Here is a 22677-nt window from a genome sequence, read left to right as displayed (position 1 = left end):
TCTTTAAAATTGGGCAAAGGTTTTACAGTGATTGAAGCCATTTCTAAAAATGACTGAAGCTATTGCTGATTATGATTTGCACAATTGGAACGTTTGGCATTCAGAGCAGTTACAATCTTCTCATCCCTGAGGAAATGCTAACAGCCATGTGCTTGTAGAGGCCAAATTCCAAAGGGATTGTTCAAAGGCATTTTTAAGGCAGGCTCTGGCCTATGAAGATGGGCCATCTGTGAGGACAAAGACTCCTGAAACCTCTAGTAAACTTATTAATGTATGAAACATTCACCATTTCAAGAATCCAGACCAGGAATATACATCCTTTCTGCAAACCACAAGGGAACAAGTGAGATGTATGTCTCCTCCCACCCCAAAAGCTGCTAGGAACTGTAATATTGTCTTGTGATGCTTAAGGAGCCAGTCTACCATCTTCAATCAACCAAACAGCAGCAGGGCCAGGGCTCTGGTCCGTCCGGTTTCATTTGTCTAACCCTCATCTACAATGTTTCTCTCAGAACTTTTGAAGTTCTGTACCGATGCCTGCAAGACTAATTCATTTCTACGGTGATTCTCCCATCATGGAACTCACTGCTATTGGAAAAGTGGATCACCCAAAATTCGTTTCAGCTGGCTAAATTCTCTCCAGGAATATGTACCATTGCATTTTTCATTCTGGACTCTGAACTCGAGTGAAAAAATAATTCTTGCCTGTGGGTTTTGCCCTGTACCTCTTTCCTTTATACCTATTTTATTCTGTGAATGTACTGCCATGTTTGAGTGTGTGTAAAATAAACTAACCCTCTATTTATACCATATCTCAGGTTTGCTTTGGAATTATTAATAGAGGATTGGACCATTCCAAAATTGAGGAGTTGGAGAAAATATGCCATCACTCATAAAGGAGAAAATAAAAATTGAAATTCTTTTTGTTTACATATGGTTGGTAGGGAGAGAAATCAGGCTTGTTTTAAGTTAGACCTGCTCCTGTCCACAACGTCCATCTTGAAGGTATATGGTAGGAGTTTAATTCCTCGACAGTATTTTCAATCTTGAATCATAGAGCTTTATAGCATGAAAACAGGACCTTCAACCCAACTTGTCCATGCCTCCCAATTTTTAACCATTAAGCTAGTTCCAATTGTCTGCATTTGGCCCATAACCCTCTATACCCAGCTTTCCCATATAACTGTCAAAATGCTTTTTAAAAGACAAAATTGTACCCTCCGCGACTACTGCCTCAGTAGCACTTTCTCATTAATGGGGAGCAATGCAGGCGTACTAGGGTCACTGGACTAGTAATCCAGAGGCCCTGGCTTATTGTCTGGGAACATGAGTTCAAATCCCACATGGCAACTCATGGAATTTTAATTCAATTAATAGATCTGGAATTGAAAGCTAGCCTCAGTAATGTTGGCCACATATCTATCAGCCATTGTTGCAAACCGAATCTGATTCACTAATGCTCTTCAGGGAACAAAATTTGCCATTCTTATCTGGTATGGCCTATGTGTCACTCTAGGTCCAGAGCATTGTGTAAGACCATAAGACATAGGAGCGGAAGTAAGGCCATTCGGCCCATCGAGTCCACTCCACCATTCAATCATGGCTGATTTCAACTCCATTTACCCGCTCTCTCTCCATAGCCCTTAATTCCTCGAGAAATCAAGAATTTATCAACTTCTGTCTTAAAGACACTCAACGTCCCGGCCTTCACCGCCCTCTGTGGCAATGAATTCCACAGACCCACCACTCTCTGGCTGAAGAAATTTCTCCTCATCTCTGTTCTAAAGTGACTCCCTTTTATTCGAAGGCTGTGCCCTCGAGTCCTAGTCTCCCCTGCTAATGGAAACAACTTCCCTACATCCACCCTATCTAAGCCATTCATTATCTTGTAAGTTTCTATTAGATCTCCCCTCAACCTCCTAAACTCCAATGAATATAATCCCAGGATCCTCAGACGTTCATCGTATGTTAGGCCTACCATTCCTGGGATCATCCGTGTGAATCTCCGCTGGACCCGCTCCAGTGCCAGTATGTCCTTCCTGAGGTGTGGGGCCCAAAATTGCTCACAGTATTCTAAATGGGGCCTAACTAATGCTTTATAAAGCTTCAGAAGTACATCCCTGCTTTTATATTCCAAGCCTCTTGAGATGAATGACAACATTGCATTTGCTTTCTTAATTACGGACTCACCCTGCAAGTTTACCTTTAGAGAATCCTGGACTAGGACTCCCAAGTCCCTTTGCACTTCAGCATTATGAATTTTGTCACCGTTTAGAAAATAGTCCATGCCTCTTTTTTCCAACGTGCAAGACCTCGCACTTGCCCATGTTGAATTTCATCAGCCATTTCTTGGACCACTCTCCTAAACTGTCGAAATCTTTCTGCAGCCTCCCCACCTCCTCCATACTACCTGCCCCTCCACCAATCTTTGTATCATCGGCAAACTTAGCCAGAATGCCCCCAGTCCCGTCATCTAGATCGTCAATATATAAAGAGAACAGCTGTGGCCCCAACACTGAACCCTGCGGGACACCACTCGTCACCGGTTGCCATTCCGAAAAAGAACCTCTTAACTGCCTTCCAAAATGGCCAAGGCAGCCATTCAGTTGAAGGCCAAGTACAGATGGGCAACAAATGCTGGCCTTGGCAGCAGCACATACATCCCATGAAAAAAATACTTTTGCTCACTAATGCTCAGTTTGGGTTCCATCAGGGTCACTCAACTAACGACCACATTACAGCCTTGGTCCAGACAACTCAACAGGGGATATGAGAGTGAATGCTTTTGTCATCAATGCAGCATAGGCTGGACTGTGGCATCAAGGAACCTCGGCAAAATTAAAGTCAATGGGAATCGGGGGAAAACTCTCCTCTGGTTGAATCATACCTGGCACAAAGGAAAATGGTTGCGGTTGTTGGAGGCCAATCATCTCAGCTCCTGGACATCGCTGCAGGAATTCCTCAGCATAGTGTCCTTGGCTCAACAATGTTCAGCTGGTTCAATGATCTTCCTTCCATCATAAGATCAGAAGTGGGAATGTTGGGCAGCACGGTTAGCATTTCTGCCTCACGGCGCCAAGGTCCCAGGTTCGATACCGGCTCTGGGTCACTGTCCGTGTGGAGTTTGCACATTCTCCCCGTGTTTGTGGCTTTTGCCCCCACAACCCAAAAAGATGTGCAGGGTAGGTAGATTGGCCACACCAAATTCCCCCTTAATTGGAAAAAATGAATTGGGCACTCTTAAATTTATTTTTAAAAAAGAAGTGGGAATGTTTACTGATGATTGCACAATGTTCGATACCTGTCACAATTCCTCAGATACTGAAACAGTCCCTGTACATGTACTGCAAAACCTGGACAACATTCAGGCTTAGGACGATAAAGGAAAAATATAATTCACGCCACACAAGTGCCAGGCAATGACCATCCCCAACGAGAGAATGTAGACATATCCACCTTGCATTCAATGGCATTACCTTGGTGGAGAGACAAACAAAGAACAAAGAACAAAGAAATGTACAGCACAGGAACAGGCCCTTCGGCCCTCCAAGCCCGTGCTGACCATGCTGCCCGACTAAACTACAATCTTCCACACTTCCTGGGTCCGTATCCATCTATTCCCATCCTATTCATGTATTTGTCAAGATGCCCCTTAAATGTCACTATCGTCCCCGCTTCCACCACCTCCTCCGGTAGTGAGTTCCAGGCACCCACTACCCTCTGCGTAAAAAAACTTGCCTCGTACATCTACTCTAAACCTTGCCACTCTCACTTTAAACCTATGCCCCCTAGCAATTGACCCCTCTACCTTGGGGAAAAGCCTCTGACTACCCACTCTGTCTATGCCCCTCATAATTTTGTAGACCTCTATCAGGTCTCCCCTCAACCTCCTTCGTTCCATTGAGAACAAACCGAGTTTATTCAACCACTCCTCATAGCTAATGCCCTCCATACCAGGCAACATTCTGGTAAATCTCTTCTGCACCCTCTCTAAAGCCTCCACATCCTTCTGGTAGTGTGGCGACCAGAATTGAACACTCTACTCCAAGTGTGGCCTAACTAAGGTTCTATACAGCTGCAACATGACTTGCCAATTTTTATACTCAATGCCCCGGCCAATGAAGGCAAGCATGCCACATGCCTTCTTGACTACCTTCTCCACCTGTGTTGCCCCTTTCAATGAGCTGTGGACCTGTACTCCTAGATCTCTTTGACTTTCAATACTCTTGAGGATTCTACCATTCACTGTATATTCCCTACCTGCATTAGACCTTCCAAAATGCATTACCTCACATTTGTCCGGATTAAACTCCATCTGCCATCTCTCCGCCCAAGTCTCCAAACAATCTAAATCCTGCTGTATCCTCTGACAGTCCTCATCGCTATCCGCAATTCCACCAACCTTTGTGTCGTCTGCAAACTTACTAATCAGACCAGTTACATTTTCCTCCAAATCATTTATATATACAACAAAGAGCAAAGGTCCCAGCACTGATCCCTGTGGAACACCACTGGTCACAGCCCTCCAATTAGAAAAGCATCCTTCCATTGCTACTCTCTGCCTTCTATGACCTAGCCAGTTCTGTATCCACCTTGCCAGCTCACCCCTGATCCCGTGTGACTTCACCTTTTGTACTAGTCTACCATGAGGGACCTTGTCAAAGGCCTTACTGAAGTCCATATAGACAACATCCACTGCCGTACCTGCATCAATCATCTTTGTGACCTCCTCGAAAAACTCTTATCAAGTTAGTGAGACACGACCTCCCCTTCACAAAACCATGCTGCCTCTCACTAATACGTCCATTTGCTTCCAATTGCTTCCAATGCCAGACAGTGGCATAATGGTAATGTTACTGGACTTGTAATTCAGAGGCCCAGGCTATTGCTCTGAGGAGCTGTGTTCAAATCTCCCCATAGCAGCTGGTGGAATTTAAAGTAAATGAATAAATATACAATGTACTTCCGGTGACAGCATGTAGGTGAAGGTCACACGTTAGGTGGTTCCTGGTCGAAACTCTGGGTTTTGGACTTCAATACCCAGTTTCAGGGGCAGTTTTTGAATGAGCTGGTGCAGGAAGGTATAAAGAAGGTGGAAGATGTCGAAGACCCAGAAGAAGGGCACTGGAAAGAAGGGGATAGTGAAAATCTGTTGTCGAGTGAGCTGGTGGGTCCAGCATGAAGAAAGATGGCGGAAGCTGGATCGCTGGGTGAGAAACTCTGAACGAGGTGATTATTGGAGAATTTGAGAGGCAGTTCGCCAAGCATATGGAGGTTCTGCGGAGGGGGATGATGGCTGCGATGAAGATGTGGCTGGAGGAGATGATTGCCCCAGTAAAGTCGGCAGTGTCGAAGACATCAGCCGAGGTACGGGAGCAAAGAGAGAAGTTGAAAGTGGTGGAGGAGGCCCAGTCGCAGCACAGTGACTCATTCACCTCGATGGTTGAGGAGCTGCGGAAGATGGCGGAGGCTACAAAGGGCTCAGTGCCAAGATGGAGAACCTGGAGAACAGGTCAAGGTGGCAAAATCTACAGACCGTCGGCCTGTCTGAGGGGGTGGAGGGCTCGAGGCCGACCGAGTACTTGGCGAAGATGCTGGCACAGCTGTTGAGGGAGGAAGAACCCTCTGATATGAGCTGGACAGGGCACATCGGTCACTCGGGCCAAAGCCGAAAGCAAATGAGTCACCAAGGGCAGTTCTATTTTGCTTCCATAGGTTTCATGTTGAGAAAGTCCTGAATTGGGCAAAGCAAAGGCGTGAGGTGAAGTGGGAAGGCGTAGATATTCAAATATATGTGTCTGTTTGCTTTGAATTCCTTGGGGTTTCTCTGTTACCAGAACACAATTGAGTAGCATATTCAGGACCTGGTCCCCATATTAACCTAAGCAGGTCCGTCCCTTCGCTGATATCTCAGCTGGTTCAACTGTGTTGCTGTTTTCATTCCTTTCTGTGCTGTTATGATCAGCCTAATGTGAGGGTCTGGCTGATTTTAAAACTCTCCAATGAAAGTTCCAAATTTATGCATTGTCAGGTTGCCATCAAATGTTAATTACACTTTATATAAACTAAATCCTTTTGCTTTGTTTCCAAGTCATGAGAATGCGAATGATTCACCATCATTTTCTCCTTTTAATAGTTCATGAATGCAATGCTTCTGCTAATGAATTATCTTTAGAAATGACATGTGGTATAGTACATAACTGGAACAAAACCAGTAAGAATTTTGAGATTTGTGGACTTCCCTGTGGAACTGTTGGTGGTAATCAATTTATTTGCAGAGTCCCAAGTGGATTCACACAAGTCTTGAGGTTGATCTTCCCTTTCTGAATGCATGTTTACTTGGGTGGGTGAAGGGGTAGGTTGGCTGTCGGGTCAAGATGCATGGTTGGGTTGGGAAGGAGGTAGTCTGGTCTGGTTGTTAGCTGCCGGTAGCCAGGGGTGAACAAAGAACAAAGAAATGTACAGCACAGGAACAGGCCCTTCGGCCCTCCAAGCCCGTGCCGACCATGCTGCCCGACTAAACTACAATCTTCTACACTTCCTCTGTCCGCATCCCTCTATTCCCATCCTTTTCATGTATTTGTCAAGATGCCCCTTAAATGTCACTATTGTCCCTGCTTCCACCACCTCCTCCGGTAGTGAGTTCCAGGCACCCACTACCCTCTGTGTAAAAAAAACTTGCCTCGTACATCTACTCTAAACCTTGTCCCTCTCACCTTAAACCTATGCCCCCTAGTAATTGATCCCTCTACCCTGGGGAAAAGCCTCTGACTATCCACTCTGCCTATGCCCCTCATAATTTTGTATACCTCTATCAGGTCTCCCCTCAACCTCCTTCGTTCCAGTGAGAACAAACCGAGTTTATTCAACCGCTCCTCATAGCTAATGCCCTCCATACCAGGCAACATTCTGGTAAATCTCTTCTGCACCCTCTCTAAAGCCTCCACATCCTTCTGGTAGTGTGGCGACCAGAATTGAACACTATGCTCCAAGTGTGGCCTAACTAAGGTTCTATACAGCTGCAACATGACTTGCCAATTCTTATACTCAATGCCCCGGCCAATGAAGGCAAGCATGCCGTATGCCTTCTTGACTACCTTCTCCACCTGTGTTGCCCCTTTCAATGAGCTGTGGACCTGTACTCCTAGATCTCTTTGACTTTCAATACTCTTGAGGGTTCTACCATTCACTGTATATTCCCTACCTGCATTAGACCTTCCAAAATGCATTACCTCACATTTGTCCGGATTAAACTCCATCTGCCATCTCTCCACCCAAGTCTCCAAACAATCTAAATCCTGCTGTATCCTCCGACAGTCCACATCGCTATCCGCAATTCCACCAACCTTTGTGTCGTCTGCAAACTTACTAATCAGACCAGTTACATTTTCCTCCAAATCATTTATATATACTACAAAGAGCAAAGGTCCCAGCACTGATCCCTGAGGAACACCACTGGTCACAGCCCTCCAATGAGAAAAGCATCCTTCCATTGCTACTCTCTGCCTTCTATGGCCTAGCCAGTTCTGTATCCACCTTGCCAGCTCACCCCTGATCCCGTGTGACTTCACCTTTTGTACTAGTCTACCATGAGGGACCTTGTCAAAGGCCTTACTGAAGTCCATATAGACAACATCCACTGCCCTACCTGCATCAATCATCTTGGTGACCTCCTCGAAAAACTCTTATCAAGTTAGTGAGACACGACCTCCCCTTCACAAAACCGTGCTGCCTCTCGCTAATACGTCCATTTGCTTCCAAATGGGAGTAGATCCTGTCTCGAAGAATTCTCTCCAGTAATTTCCCTACCACTGAAGTAAGGCTCACCGGCCTGTAGTTCCCGGGATTATCCTTGCTACCCTTCTTAAACAGAGGAACAACATTGGCTATTCTCCAGTCCTCCGGGACATCCCCTGAAGACAGCGAGGATCCAAAGATTTCTGTCAAGGCCTCAGCAATTTCCTCTCCAGCCTCCTTCAGTATTCTAGGGTAGATCCCATCAGGCCCTAGGGACTTATCTACCTTAATATTTTTTAAGGCACCCAACACCTCGTCTTTTTGGATCTCAATGTGACCCAGGCTATCTACACACCCTTCTCCAGACTCAACATCTACCAATTTCTTCTCTTTGGTGAATACTGATGCAAAGTATTCATTTAGTACCTCGCCCATTTCCTCTGGCTCCACACATAGATTCCCTTGCCTATCCTTCAGTGGGCCAACCCTTTCCCTGGCTACCCTCTTGCTTTTTATGTACGTGTAAAAAGCCTTGGGATTTTCCTTAACCCTATTTGCCAGTGACTTTTCGTGACCCCTTCTAGCCCTCCTGACTCCTTGCTTAAGTTCCTTCCTTCTTTCCTTGTATTCCACGCAGGCTTCGTCTGTTCCCAGCCTTTTAGCCCTGACAAATGCCTCCTTTTTCTTTTTGACGAGGCCTACAATATCTCTCGTCATCCAAGGTTCCTGAAAATTGCCGTATTTATCCTTCTTCCTCACAGGAACATGCCGGTCCTGAATTCCTTTCAACTGCCACTTGAAAGCCTCCCACATGTCAGATGTTGATTTGCCCTCAAACATCCGCCCCCAATCTATGTTCTTCAGTTCCCGCCTAATATTGTTATAATTAGCCTTCCCCCAATTTAGCACATTCATCCTAGGACCACTCTTATCCTTGTCCACCAGTACTTTAAAACTTACTGAATTGTGGTCACTGTTACCGAAATGCTCCCCCACTGAAACATCTACCACCTGGCCGGGCTCATTCCCCAATACCAGGTCCAGTACCGCCCCTTCCCTAGTTGGACTGTCTACATATTGTTTTAAGAAGCCCTCCTGGATCCTCCTTACAAACTCCGCCCCGTCTAAGCCCCTGGCATTAAGTGAGTCCCAGTCAATATTGGGGAAGTTGACGTCTCCCATCACCACAACCCTGTTGTTTTTACTCTTTTCCAAAATCTGTCTATCTATCTGCTCCTCTATCTCCCACTGGCTGTTGGGAGGCCTGTAGTAAACCCCCAACATTGTGACTGCGCCCTTCTTATTCCTGATCTCTACCCATATAGCCTCACTGCCCTCTGAGGTGTCCTCTCGCAGTACAGCTGTGATATTCTCCCGAACCAGTAGCGCAACTCCGCCTCCCCTTTTACATCCCCCTCTATCCCGCCTGAAACATCTAAATCCTGGAACGTTTAGCTGCCAATCCTGCCCTTCCCTCAACCAGGTCTCTGTAATGGCAACAACATCATAGTTCCAAGTACTAATCCAAGCTCTAAGTTCATCTGCCTTACCTGTAATACTTCTTGCAGGGTCAGGGTGTTGCTGGGGGAGGCCAGTACATTTGAGTGAAGTGTCAGTTCTGTAGTTATCTCGACTAGGATTTTTCTGCCTAGCATTTCTCGCAAAGCTATTCAGTTAAGTCCATCAGAATAACTGTCCGAAGTCTCCAACTCTAAATCAGTCAGAGACTTTTGCGGAGGGTCCTGGGTGTTCAAACTTTGAGGCAATTCCCATGGAGGTCAGCACGTCAAGATTTTGTGGATCTTGGGTCATAAATCCAGTCTCTGATCTGAAGACTGGAAAACCTGAACCAATGGTTATTAGAGGAATAATCCAAGAGGAATCCATGATGTAGCATATTTGGGGTTAGTGCCGCTTTTTATCCATGAGCTGGATTGAAACTCAATGCAAGATTGTCAAAATTGCAAAAGGGAACATTTAGAAAGGCAATCAAGAAGGTTATTTTGATATAAATGGTGATGAGAATTAGGAACGAGGTGTTGTGGATGCTAGGATAATTGGAACTTTTAGATTTTGTAATGTAAAGTTTTTTTTCATCAAGGGATATGGAGCTGAAGTACAAATCAGCTATGAGGTAAACTAAATGTCATACAGCTGAGTGGCCTACCCCTGTTCTTAATATTTCTTTGAAAGTGGAAGAGGCTGCTCAAACCCAAGAATAAGTTGAATAAAAGGTGTAACTATATGGGGCAATCGCAGCTCCAATTCGATCTAACCAATGTAAAATGCCACACAAAGAAGTGATAATTGGAGGAGTGGAGAAGTTGCCAGTTCGGGGGAGAGAGGGCAGAAGATGAGGCAAAACTGTTGATGTTCAAAAGAGTAGAGATAGGAGAACTACCATTTTATTTTCCCCTCCTGTCTCACCCCTCTTCACACTTCCTTGCCTCTCCTCTATTTTCCCACTCCATTGTTTCCTCACTTCTTCCCCTCTCTCCTGCTCCTTCCTCTGCTCCTTACTCCTCTTCCCCAGCCCCCACACCTCTTCCCCTGCCCCCCACTCCTCCTCCCCTGCTCCTCACTCCTCCTCCTTTTCTACCCATATCATGTCTTTTCTCCTCCACCGCAGTCTGGGTATAGGTGGGGGGCAATAGTGGCGTTGTGGCAGTGTTGGGGATGGGAGGAAAAAGTGGTGAATAGCATGATTTGGAAATTTCATCAGTGGTGGCTGTTTAATTTAGGATGTTAGTTGGGAAATGCCTCTCGCAAAAGGAAGGGAAATCAGTGAATGATATTGTTGGCTGTGTGGGAGTTTAAATTGCTAAGAATAGAAATTGGGAGCAATGTAGGATGCTTAGTAGATTTAATGTTCAATGTATCTAAGCAATCACTTACAGAGAAGCAATAAAACAAAGCTAATTTAATGTTGGAGGAGAAAAATATCAGAGGTGGTTGCCAGTGTTGCAGTGTTTTGGTCGAATCACACCTTGAGCATGCCTTCCAGTTCTGATTGCTGAGCTACAAGGGAAACATTCAATCTTTGGAGGTGGACAAAAATCACAAGGGCTACTTCTAGCTTTAAAGGTCTGAGTTAAGAGGAAAGGCTGATGGAACATTTGGCCTTCAGTTTGGAAAGACAGATATCTGAAAGGTTTACAATGGTCTCGAAGAGGTTAATTCTATCACTATCATCTTCATGTGTGCTCTGCTCTAAGGCAGGTCCTCGGCTGATCGTTTTCTCCATGCCTCTCCTTCCTGGGCCAGTCTTTTGATTTTCCAAGGACTTACTCCAATTTTCAAGCCATCCAGAATAGATATTCTCTTCCTTTTCTTCCTTGAAATTTTCCTTCTATAACATCTCTTACTTATCTGTTTCCTTCTAAAATGTATTCTGTCTAATCTGTCTGCCTTTTGCTAATTACATTCAATGTCATTTTTTTTTACCAACTCCTCGGCACTTCATCATTTGTTGCTTTTCTGTCCAGTTGTGCTTTTCCATTTTTCTCCAACCCCACATTTCAAAGCGACTAAGCAAGTTGGTCACCTCTCTCAATAAGCGTCCAACCAAATCTCTCATCCGATCAAAACAACACTCCAAAGCAACCTCTCTTTGAAAGTGACTTCTTGAGTTTATTCAGCTTTCTGGTTAACAGCAGTTGCTTCTTCCCAAGTACTGTTTTTCCCATTGCTAATTTTGCCCGTATTTATTTTTATACCTTCCACCTGTAGATATTAAGCTTTCTAAAGACTTGAATTCTCACACGATTCCTAATTATTTTCCTTCTACGAATATATGAAAATTTCCTCATATTTTTGAATAGGCAAAACCAAAGTGATGCCTATGTTCACTTTCATGCCAAAGTTCACATCTGTCGTCTTTTGCATTTGCTACAAGTGCTTTGTCATCAGTTAGATTTTCAGATGCTATAATTGTTCACCCCGCCCTTCCAATCTTAAACCAGGTTCTGTGTCTTCAAACGCTTCTTTGATCGTTGCTTCTGCATATTGAAGAGGACTGGTGCTAAACAGCAACATCCTGTCAAACAACGTGTCCAATTATACATGGTCTGACTCCCCAATGGCAACTCTCTCTGTTGCTGTTTGTACCATGTATACATTTGTAGTGAGTCCTCTAGCTCTCCAGTCTATTCCAATGTCTTTCAGCTCTGCCAAGAGCTTAATCCAGTCAACCTGATCTGTTACCACCCCCTGGACTAGGGCACGGTTAATTCTAGCACCCATTTTGACCTGGAGTCGCAACACAATTGAATTAACCAATAATTTTTAGAAAAATACCCAAAGTCTTTGGTCCTTAGCTGTCCAATATCTACAGTCACCAGGTTTGTAGATCTAAACACAATTGAGTTTATTAATAACGATAACTATAATTAAATATGCAGCAGCTCACAGCATTTCTGGAGAGAGAGAGAGAGCGGGCACTCGCAGCTCCTTGAGCATCTAGGACCCAACTCTGCTTTCCTTGGGTCTCTGAAAATGATCCCACTCCGGCAGGGTCCAATCACTACCGGTTACCATGCAAAATACAGACTTTTGGCCGCCAACCAATAGAACCGAGTCCCACCCCATCTCTTGTGTGTCGCAAAGTCTGAGTTCTCCTGTTCGTAAACTAGCACCATATACTATGTTGCAACGTTTGAATTTCTTATTCTCTCTGCTGCTTGACTTAAAAGATACATGTCCATTAAGCATCCATGAATCAAATACGATAACAGCAAAAATAAAGGGGAAATAGGGATTCAACAGGAAGGACCTTTACAGATTGAATACTTCTTCAAAATCTACAAGACAACATATACTTCCTATTCAAACTCTCAACTGTCTTCACTCATTCATATTACAATGCTAATTTCTTCTCTTGCCCCCCTTCCTCCCTGGGATCCATACTGGTCATCTCTGGCTTTGTTCTGTGCCTTCCCATCCACACTCTCTCTTACAATTCTCAACACAACCTTGGATGCTTGGACAATCTATTGAATGTCCAAAAAGCAGGACATTGGCAAGCATTCCTCTTCTTGTGATATTGTTTCGCATGAAGTCCTCTGGCCTTCCTCCTGATAAGTAAACATCTTTGCACAATTAGTAAGCACTGGTGTTATGTCCTTTCCCATGTTTATAATCTGCAGGTATATCAGTGATTCCAGCTGCTTTACCAGTTTTTAATCTCCTATATCACTGCTCTTGTATCACTCTCTCTAGCATTTCTGGTTTATTTCTGGCACAAATTCAGAGCAGGATGAGGAAAAAAGGATCAAACTAGAGAAGTTGGAAATATGCAGCTGGTAAGGTAGCATTTGTGGAGAGAGCAGTAGAGATAATGGGCGGGATTCTCCAGGCCCCCTGACGCATGTTTCTCAGTGGCGCGTCGTTAGCTGGCGGTGGATTTCCCATTGAAGCCATCCCTTCCGCCGTGAAACTTGGGGACGGGGGCGCGCTGTCAGCGGGAAAAGAGAATCGCGCCGACTGGAGAATTCCAGCCAGTGTTTCAGGTCAGTAAGGTTTTCTTTTCCAGAACAGTGTTTTGAGTCGAGTATAAATTGAGTGTTTTATGTCGTCAGAATTTTACCTTAAGTATAAATCATACAAGTTCTTTCTGTTGTACTTAGCCGTAACATTGGAATTAATCTCATTTATTTTTTAAATTTAACATATATTTGAAACTAAACTAATTAAAGTTTGCTTCTTGGGTGAAAAACAATTCCGGGATATAATGCCACATAAAATGAAGGACACATAAACTCCATGCAGTACAAAATAACTGCCAAACGATTGATTATGAATCACCCCAAAGGTCCCTACCGGCTATATAAATCTGGGCCAAGGCACAACTGCAATGGGACTGTCACAATTTAACCAAAACTGTGCATCATACAGAAGATTGCTTTTACAAGGAAGGTGCATGTGCCATTTTAAGAAGCCCTTAATGCCAAAAGCTGTTCGAGGAGTTTAATTACTTACTACAATTTTCATAGACTTTCCATTTCAGTAGTCGAATGATAATAGTACATTTTTCCTAACTGCGACTGCATGTAATGATGGGGCTGGAATTTACATTGGGGAAGTGGATTCACCCCGATGCATAAAATCCTGGGGGTGAGCCCACCTCCATTTGCCTGGGCTCACCTGATTGCCATTTAACAGCCAACTGGCAAGAGGAATGGGCCTAAATGTAAGAGAGGGACTGATGGTAAACTGAAATAAATGATTCACTACTGCCTTTGTTTTGTTTTAAAAGCACATTATTTACTTAGTCACCCTATTTAAAGTCTTCATGATTTTAATTATTTCATACCCAGAGAACCCCCTGCAATGGTTTCCTCTTCCTCCTCCTGCGCCTGACGATTATCTGGCTCCTGGCTGGAGTGTCCCCAAGGTCGGGGGCCAGCCTCTTCGGGTCTTGGAAACTGTGCGCGGCTTGTAGTTGGGCATCCCAAGATGAGGACCTCCATACCCTGCAACTCCTGCACTCCTTGTTTTGCACTTTCGTGGTGTAGATAAGGTAAAATCGCCATAGACCCCGGTGACCATAGGCTGCTTTTCCCTCTGAGAGGGAGAGCTGACCGGCTGTGATTTAACATGAAGATCACCACACCTCCAGGCGAGGGACAAGGTTGAGAAGGCGGGGCCTTCATGAGTATCTTTTGTGGGCTTTGCCGATTTCGACTGCTCTCTGCAGGTCCAAATACGGTTTAGCCAGTAGCTTCCTTTGCGTCACCGCATCCGGGCCAGTAGAACAATCCAAAGCTAATCACACTGACCTCTCTCCTCAGACTTGCATAGACTCCCCCTTATTCTAATATTTAGTGACTTTTCCCACTAAAGATGCAATGGTGTCAGCCTCAAATATAAGTCTATAGCAGCAAAGTTTTTCAAGTTCAGATTCTCTGATGCATAGAATTGTTAGGAAGTTTTTGTAATTTGCTGTCATCAATCTGTTTGCATTTTGCAGCTACCTTAGTGATATCGACCGCATTAGTTCACCAATGTATATACCAACACAGCAAGATATACTGCGAGTCAGAGTACCAACAACTGGAATCATTGAATATCCTTTTGATTTGGAGAACATCATCTTCAGGTAACTGAATAGTTAAAATGATCATAAGGTTTTTTTTCCTTAATGTGAAGAGTATAATGCCAGTTTAGGTCAAACAAAGATACATCATGTCTAGAGGATAAAAACAGAATGCTGGAATCATACGGACTCAAAATGTTAACTGTTTTTCTCTCCACAGATGCTGCTGGACCTGCTGAGTTGTTCCAGCACTTTCTGTTTCTATTCCTGTTTTCCAGCATCTGCAGGATTTTGCTTTTATATCATGTAGAGGGGAATATTCTATAGCATATTCTGTACAAAAACTGAGACTTTTTTGCATCACTCATTCAGGAAATATATATACTGTGTAACACTAATTTGACTACCGTACTTAATAGTCTTTATTAGTGTCACAGGTAGGCTTACATTAACACTGCAAGAAGTTACTATGAAAAGCCCCTCGTCACCACATTCCGGTGCCTGCTCGGGTATGCTGAGGGAGAATTCAGGGTGTCCAATTCACCTAACAAGCACGTCTTTCGGGACATGTGGGAGGAAACCGGAGCACCCAGAGGAAATCTACGCAGACACAGTGAGAACGTGCAGACTCCACACAGACAGTGACCCAAGCCGGAATCGAACCTGGGATCCTGGAGCTGTGAAGCAACAGTGCTAACGACTGTGCTTCCACGCCACCAATGTTACCAATGTAGCTTGCTTTTTTTTTAAGGCCTTAGTGCATTTTCCTGCCTGGACATTATAAATTCAGTTTCTTGTTTCCTCAAGAAGGGTCCTGGTTTAATTTTGTGTGGAGGCTTAGTTGGACATGATTGAATCAATAATGCATATTGAGAGTGACTTTTCAAATCTCTAGTTTCATTATAAATTATTTATATTCTCAAGTCGCTCTTTGAAAAGTACTTTGACTTGAAGAAAATCTTTGAAAAACCTTGCCAGTCAGTCAGTGCCCATGAAGTAGGATACCCAGCTGTCGAGTGCCCCAGCATGAGGGCACCAGCTGCAAATAGTTGCAAGTTGTGTTTTGTTTCTCACAAATACTCTTACGATGTGTCTGACAGAAGTTGTAAATGCTTCAGATTTCTACATTTATTGATCCATTTCGATCAGTAATCAAGCAGCCTGTTCATGTTGGGGAGGAAAAAGCCTGCAGAAATTAGATTATTTTTCTCTGGAATGCTAGTAAAGCTTATGTTCCACGTGGCACTGGATGCAATGTTTAATTTTAAAAACTGATTGTAATTGGTGTTATTGAGGATGATTCTGTTGATCATATTAAGAATTATGAATAATACATTTCATGATTGGCACTGTCAAAAATAATAAATAACATAGAAATCCCCAATGTCTCACTGGCTGCATTGTGTTATCAAACGTCAACTCCTGTAAAATTCTATTTCTGTTTTACATAGATAATACTTACATAGATAATACTATCAATTTTAATGTTATTTGAAAAATGTTTTTCAAATTTTGATACATTTTTTCCTTTTACTTTGTAGGATGGTAGATGTTGGAGGTCAGAGGTCTGAACGAAGAAAGTGGATTCATTGTTTTGAGAATGTCACCTCAATCATTTTCCTAGTTGCACTAAGTGAATATGATCAAGTTCTGGCTGAATGTGATAATGAGGTAATAGTTTATCAGCAATAGTATAATAAGATTATCTTAATACCCAGATTTTTCTTTAGCGGTAGGAACCCTTAAACATAGAAACATAGAATTTACAGTGCAGAAGGAGGCCATTCGGCCCATCGAGTTTGCACCGGCTCTTGGAAAGAGCACCCTACCCAAGCCCACACCTCCACCCTATCCCCATAACCCAGTAACCCCACCCAACACTAAGGGCAATCCAGCAAGGCCAATCCACCTAACCTGCACATCTTTGGACTGTGGGAGGAGACCGGAGCACCCGGAGGAGATCCACGCACACACGGGAAGAACGTGCAGACTCCGCACAGACAGTGACCCACGCCGGGAATCGAACCTGGGACCCTGGAGCTGTGAAGCAATTGTGCTAACCACTATGCTACCATGCTGCCCACGGCAAAAGGCGAACATTATAATGGAAGTTATGAAATTAGTGACTTGTGCTATTTATTCTGCCAGTCCCCTTTTTCTGGAACCTTTTGTGCCATTGTCCTTGTCAGAAACAGTTAGAAGGCATTTATCACTGTTTTGTTCCCAATGGAAATGAATGAGGAATACCATTTTCCTGAACTTATAACCACTTCCATGTCGTTGTAATTTAGTCTTAAAATGATGGCACTGATGTTGTGGTAGCAGCATCATATGAACTTTATAATTTAGCTGTTGGGGGGGGGGGGGGGCATGATGGCACAGTGGTTAGCACTGCTCCCTCACAGCGCCAGAGACCCGGGTTGAATTCCGGCCTTGAGTGACTGTGCGGAATTTGCACTTTCTCCCTGTGTCTGCGTTGGTTTCCTCCGGGTGCTCCGGTTTCATCCCACAGTCCAAAGATGTGCAGGTTAGGTGGATTGCCCATGCTAAATTGTCCCTTAGAGTCCAAATAATGTGTAGGTTAGACGGGGTTACAGGGTGGTGGAATGGACAAAGGTAAGTTACTCGTTCAGAGGATCAGTGCAGACTCGATGGGCTGAACGTCCTCCTTCTGCACCGTAGGGATTCTGTGATTTGCTAAATCAAACTCTTACTTTTGAATGAGGCTGGTGTTCTGAAAGAAGCTAATTCTTCAACATGATCTGAGTAAAAGACATAGCCAGCAACTTCATTTTCAATCGAAGAACCGGAGATTGAACAGCAACTTTGTGTTCTTCCATGCAAAAGTAAAAACCCATAAAATGCCTAGAGTTGAGTTTTGCTAATTGGTGTAAATTGATCAGCTCTTTTATAGTTTGCGCAAAAAGTAATTCCAAAGAACATCATTTAATGGTTGTTATCTTAAAATTAATTCTTCAACTGCTGACCTGAAAACTCAAATGAAACACACAATTGACAATGAAAATAATACCAAATAGATTAAATGGAGCACCCAGCAATCCTCGGCAGTTTGGGATATGCTACATATAATTGAAGCAACGTAATGGAAATTTAAATTAAAGTTGACTATTTTTTAAATCTATGATGCGGGTGACCAATTTGTTCAACTTCCAATGCAAAAGTTGTAAATTCTGATTCAGTTTCACTATAATAGTGCATACACAGGCCTGGATTTTCGCTCCCGAGTCAGACAGTGAAACTCCGAAGATTTCTGGACTTGCCATACTTACCCTGCGGGGTGGGTACCGGATGGAGATATGCCCGCTGCTCCTTGTTGCAGATTGGACACGGCCGCAGAGGCTGTTTACAAGGCCAGCCTCAGTCATCTGAGACTTGTCTTAAATATTAGGCCCTTCGGCCCCCCGCCGCCCTTCGGCCCCCCCCCCGCCGCCCTTCGGCCCCCCGTTGCCCTTTGGCCCCCCGCCACCCTTCACTCCCCAGCCCAACCCATGAACATAGGAACATAATGAATTAGGAGCAGGCATAGGCCAGTAAAACCTGCTCTGCACTTCAATAAGGTCATGGTTGATCTAATTACAACCTCAACCCTACATTCCTGCCAACCTCTAATAACCTTTCACCCCCTTGTTAATCAAGAATCTATCTAGCTCTGCCTTCAAAATATTCAAGACTCTGCTTCCACTGCCTTTTGAGGAAAAAAGTTCCAGAAACATAACCCTCTAAGAGAAAGAAGTTCTCCTCATCTCTGACTTGACCCCTTAGATTTAAATAGTGACCCCTAGTTCTAGATCATCAACAAGGGGAAATATCCTCCACATCCACCCTGTCAATACCCCTCAGGGTCTTAAAGGTTTCGATCTCGTCACCTCTTCGTTTTCTAAGCTCCAATGGGTGTAACAACCTGTTTAACCTTTCCTCTTAAGACAACCCCCCTATTCCTGGTATTAGTCTAGTAAATCTTCTCTGAACTCCTTCCAACGCATTTACACCTTTCGTTAAATAAGAAGACCAATACTGTGCACAATACTCCAAATGTTGTTTCACCAAAGTCCAGTGCAACTGAAGTATAATCTCCCTACATTTGTAATCAATTCCCTCGCATTAGCTTTCCTAATTACTTGCTGTCCCTGTGTGATTCATGTACTAGGACACCCAGATACTTCTCAACCTCAGAGCCTGCAATCTCTCACCATTTGGACAATAAGATTTTCTATTCTTCCTGCAATAATGGACAATTTCACATTTGCCCACATTATACTCCATTTGCCAGATTTTTGCCGAGTCACTTAACCTATCTGTGTCCATTTGTAGCCTCCTTATTCCCTTTTCGGAATTTATTTTCCTACCTTTCTTTGTGTCGTCAGTAAATTTAACAACCATACCACAGTCCCTTCATCCAAGTAATTTCTATAAATAGAGTTTTGTCCCCCGTACAGATCCCTGTGGCACACCAACAACACACCCTGCCAACCAGGAAAATAACTATTTATGTCAACTTTTTTTACCGTTAGCTAGGCAATCTTGAAACCATGCCAGTATGATACCTCCTATGCCATGAGCTATTATTTTCCCCAATAACCTTTGATGTGGCATCTTATCAAATGCGTTCAGTAAATCGAAGTACAGTACATCCATTGGTCCCCCTTTATCCACAGCACGTGACTCTTTCAAAGAACTCCAATAAATTGGTTAAAAATGATTTCCCTTTCATAAAACCATGTTGACTCTACCTGATTGCCTTGCATTTTTCCAATTGCCCTGCTTTTACATATTTTTAGTTCTAACATTTTTCCTATGACAGATGTTACAATAATAATCTTTATTGTCACACTTACATTAACACTGCAATTAAGTTACTGTCAAAATCCCCTAATCGCCAAACTACGGCGCTTGTTCGGGAACATGGGGGGAGAATTCCCAATGTCCAAATTACCTAACAGCACGTCTTTTGGGACTTGTGGGAGGAAACCGGAGCACCCGGGGGAAACCCACGCAGACACGGGGAGAACAGGCAGACGCCACATAGAGACCCAAGACAGGAATCGAACCCGGGTCCCTGGCCCTGTGAAGCAACAGTGCTAACCACTGCCACCGTGCCGCCCAGAGGGTCACTTGCCTGTAATTTCCTGCTTTCTGTCTCTTTTTAAATAAAGGAGTTATATGACCCCCCACATATGCCCATGGTCCCTTATAGCCCCTATATAAACTTAGTTCCAACTCATAAAACTCATTCACCATCCTTTGCCCTTACACTCTCCATGCAACGCACCCTGGCAAACCTCCAGAGTGTGCTGAGATTAAATAAAATAGTTCTAAATATTTATTAAAGAGTGAACTATATATTTTTTTAAAGTCCCATTCACAAAGGTCTATTCAAACAATTTAATTCCATCAAGCACTTAAACAAACAGACTTGAATACATAACCAGGCATCAAAGAGAAATAAACTCTTTGAGCTGTCAAACAAATTGAATTTATTGCCCTCAAAACATTTCTACCCCCCCCCCCCCCCCCCCCCCCCCCGTTGGCCTTGCTGTGCATTTGGATTTCCCACATGTGGGAGCCAATCGGCAATGTATTCCTCACCCCCAGCAAAGTCTGTTTGAAATGGGGGTGGGGCTTCTCTGGCTCCTGCCCACCATTTGAAAAGGCCCTCCAGAGTGTCCATGACTCTGCAAAAATCCAAGCCATGATATTTTTTGAACAGAATCTGTTGAGAGACACTCTTTCCATTGGTGGATGGAGTTAAAACCAGAGACTGATTTAGATGATTGGCATGAGAACCAATGATGATATGAGGAAAATAATTTTTATGTAGCAAGTGGTTACGATCTGGAATTCCCTGCTTGAGAATATGACTGAAGTAAATTCAATCTAGACTATTGAAAGGGAACTGGGTAAGCACCTGAAGACAAACAATTTGCAGGGCTATGGGGAAAGAATGGGACGGGGAAATAAGACTAACAGTTGTTTTGCAGAGAGCGGTGCAGTACTGAGGGTGAATGGCCTCTTTCTCTGCTGTAATCATTCTATGATTCCAAAATAAAGGTGACTGTCATTGTGCTTTTTCATTCTTTCATGGGATGTGAGGCTTGCCGGCAAGGCCAGCATTTGTTACCCATTCCTAATTGCCCTTGAGGTGGTGGTGAGCCACCACTGCATTCCATCTAATGTAGCTTCAGTAAGACAAGCTGGTGTGGGGCACTGAGGTAAACTTGCAATTAGCCGTGTTCCTTTGCATCTGCTGCCTTGACCTTCTAGGTTGTTGAAGTCATGGGTTAACTGCAGCAATATGTTGCAGTGCATCTTGCAGATGGTACATGCTACTGTCACTTAGTCGGTGATGAAGGGAGTGAAAATTTGAAGTGGTGGATAGATTGCTGATTAAGCGGGTACTGCTTTGTCCTGGACGGTGTTGAACTTCTCGAGTGTTGGGGCTGCACACATCCAGGCAGACTCATCACACTCCTGACTTGTGCCTGGTAGATTGTGGACAGGCTCTGGGGAGCCAGAAGGTGACCTTAGTCACCATAGAACTTTCAGCCTCTGAACTGTTCTTGTAGCTGGAGAATTTCTATGACTTGTTCAGTCCAGTTTCTGCTCAATGCTAACCTGATCAATGGATATTGATGGTGAAGAATTCAGCGATACTGAAGCCATGGCATGTCAAAGGGAGATGGTTAGTTACTTACTTGTTGGTGGTGGTCATTGCCTGGCATTTAAGTGGCATGAATATTGCATACCATGTATCAACTCAAGCCAGGAGTCCAGATCTTGCTGCATATGGACACCGACTGCTTCAGTATTGAGTTGCAAATTGTACAGAACAATGTACAATCATCAGCGAACATCTGCACTTTTGAGCTTTTCATCGAGGGAAGGTCACTAATGAAGGAGCTCAAGATGCTTGGACTAATTGTATACAAAATTATGAAGGGCATAGACAGAGTGGATAGTCAGAGGCTTTTCCCCAGGGTAGAGGGGTCAATTACTAGGGGGCATAGGTTTAAGGTGAGAGGGGCAAGGTTTAGAGTAGATGTACGAGGCAAGTTTTTTACGCAGAGGGTAGTGGGTGCCTGGAACTCGCTACCGGAGGAGGTAGTGGAAGCAGGGACGATAGGGACATTTAAGGGGCATCTTGACAAATATATGAATAGGATGGGAATAGAAGGATACGGACCCAGGAAGTGGAGAAGATTGTAGTTTAGTCGGGCAGCATGGTCGGCACGGGCTTGGAGGGCCGAAGGGCCTGTTCCTGTGCTGTACATTTCTTTGTTCTTTGTAGGACATTATGCCAAGGAATAACTGCAACAGTCCTTGAAAGCAACCAAAGCATTGTAATGGCTGGGCTCCGACATCCACAATTATCTTCCTTGCTGCTCAGTATGTGACTCCCTGGTGGTGATATTTCCCCAATTTACATTGACTTCAATTTTACTGGGATTTCTTTATGCCACACTCGATCAAACACTGCCTTGATGTCAAGTGCAGTCACTCTCCCCTCACCACTGAAATTCAACCCTTTTGTCCATGTTTGGACCAAGCCTGTAATGAGATGAGGAACCAAGTGACACAACCCAAACTCTGTATCAATATCAGGTTATTGCTGTTCAGTACCGCTTGAGAGCACTGGACGACACCTCCCATTTGTTTGCTGCTGTTTGAGTGTAGACTGATGGGGTTATTAATGTTAAATTGGATTTGTCCTGCTTTTTGTGAACAGCACATCCCTGGGCAATTTTCCACATTGATGCAAGATTGTAGCTGTAGCGGAACAGCTTTGATAGGCACACAGCTAGTTTTGGAATCCAATCTTCGGCGCTATTGCCGGGGTGTTGTCAGAGGCCATAGCCTTTGCAGTATCCAGTGTTGTCAGTTTATTTAAT

The 22677-nt window shown here is 44.0% G+C and overlaps 1 protein-coding gene across 1 annotated transcript in view; it reads left to right on the top strand.

Annotated features, from left to right (window-relative positions):
* Positions 1–22677, top strand: part of LOC140429525 (guanine nucleotide-binding protein subunit alpha-14) — a 267729-nt gene that overhangs the window by 228734 nt on the left and 16318 nt on the right. Inside the window, exons 4-5 of the mRNA XM_072516630.1 lie at positions 14705–14833; positions 16312–16441. Coding sequence (XP_072372731.1) covers positions 14705–14833; positions 16312–16441 — 259 coding nt within the window. The remainder of the gene's footprint in view (positions 1–14704; positions 14834–16311; positions 16442–22677) is intronic.

This window comes from Scyliorhinus torazame, chromosome 9 (genome assembly GCF_047496885.1).
Source record: "Scyliorhinus torazame isolate Kashiwa2021f chromosome 9, sScyTor2.1, whole genome shotgun sequence".
NCBI lineage: Eukaryota > Metazoa > Chordata > Chondrichthyes > Carcharhiniformes > Scyliorhinidae > Scyliorhinus > Scyliorhinus torazame.
This window is presented reverse-complemented; position numbering and strand designations above follow the sequence as displayed.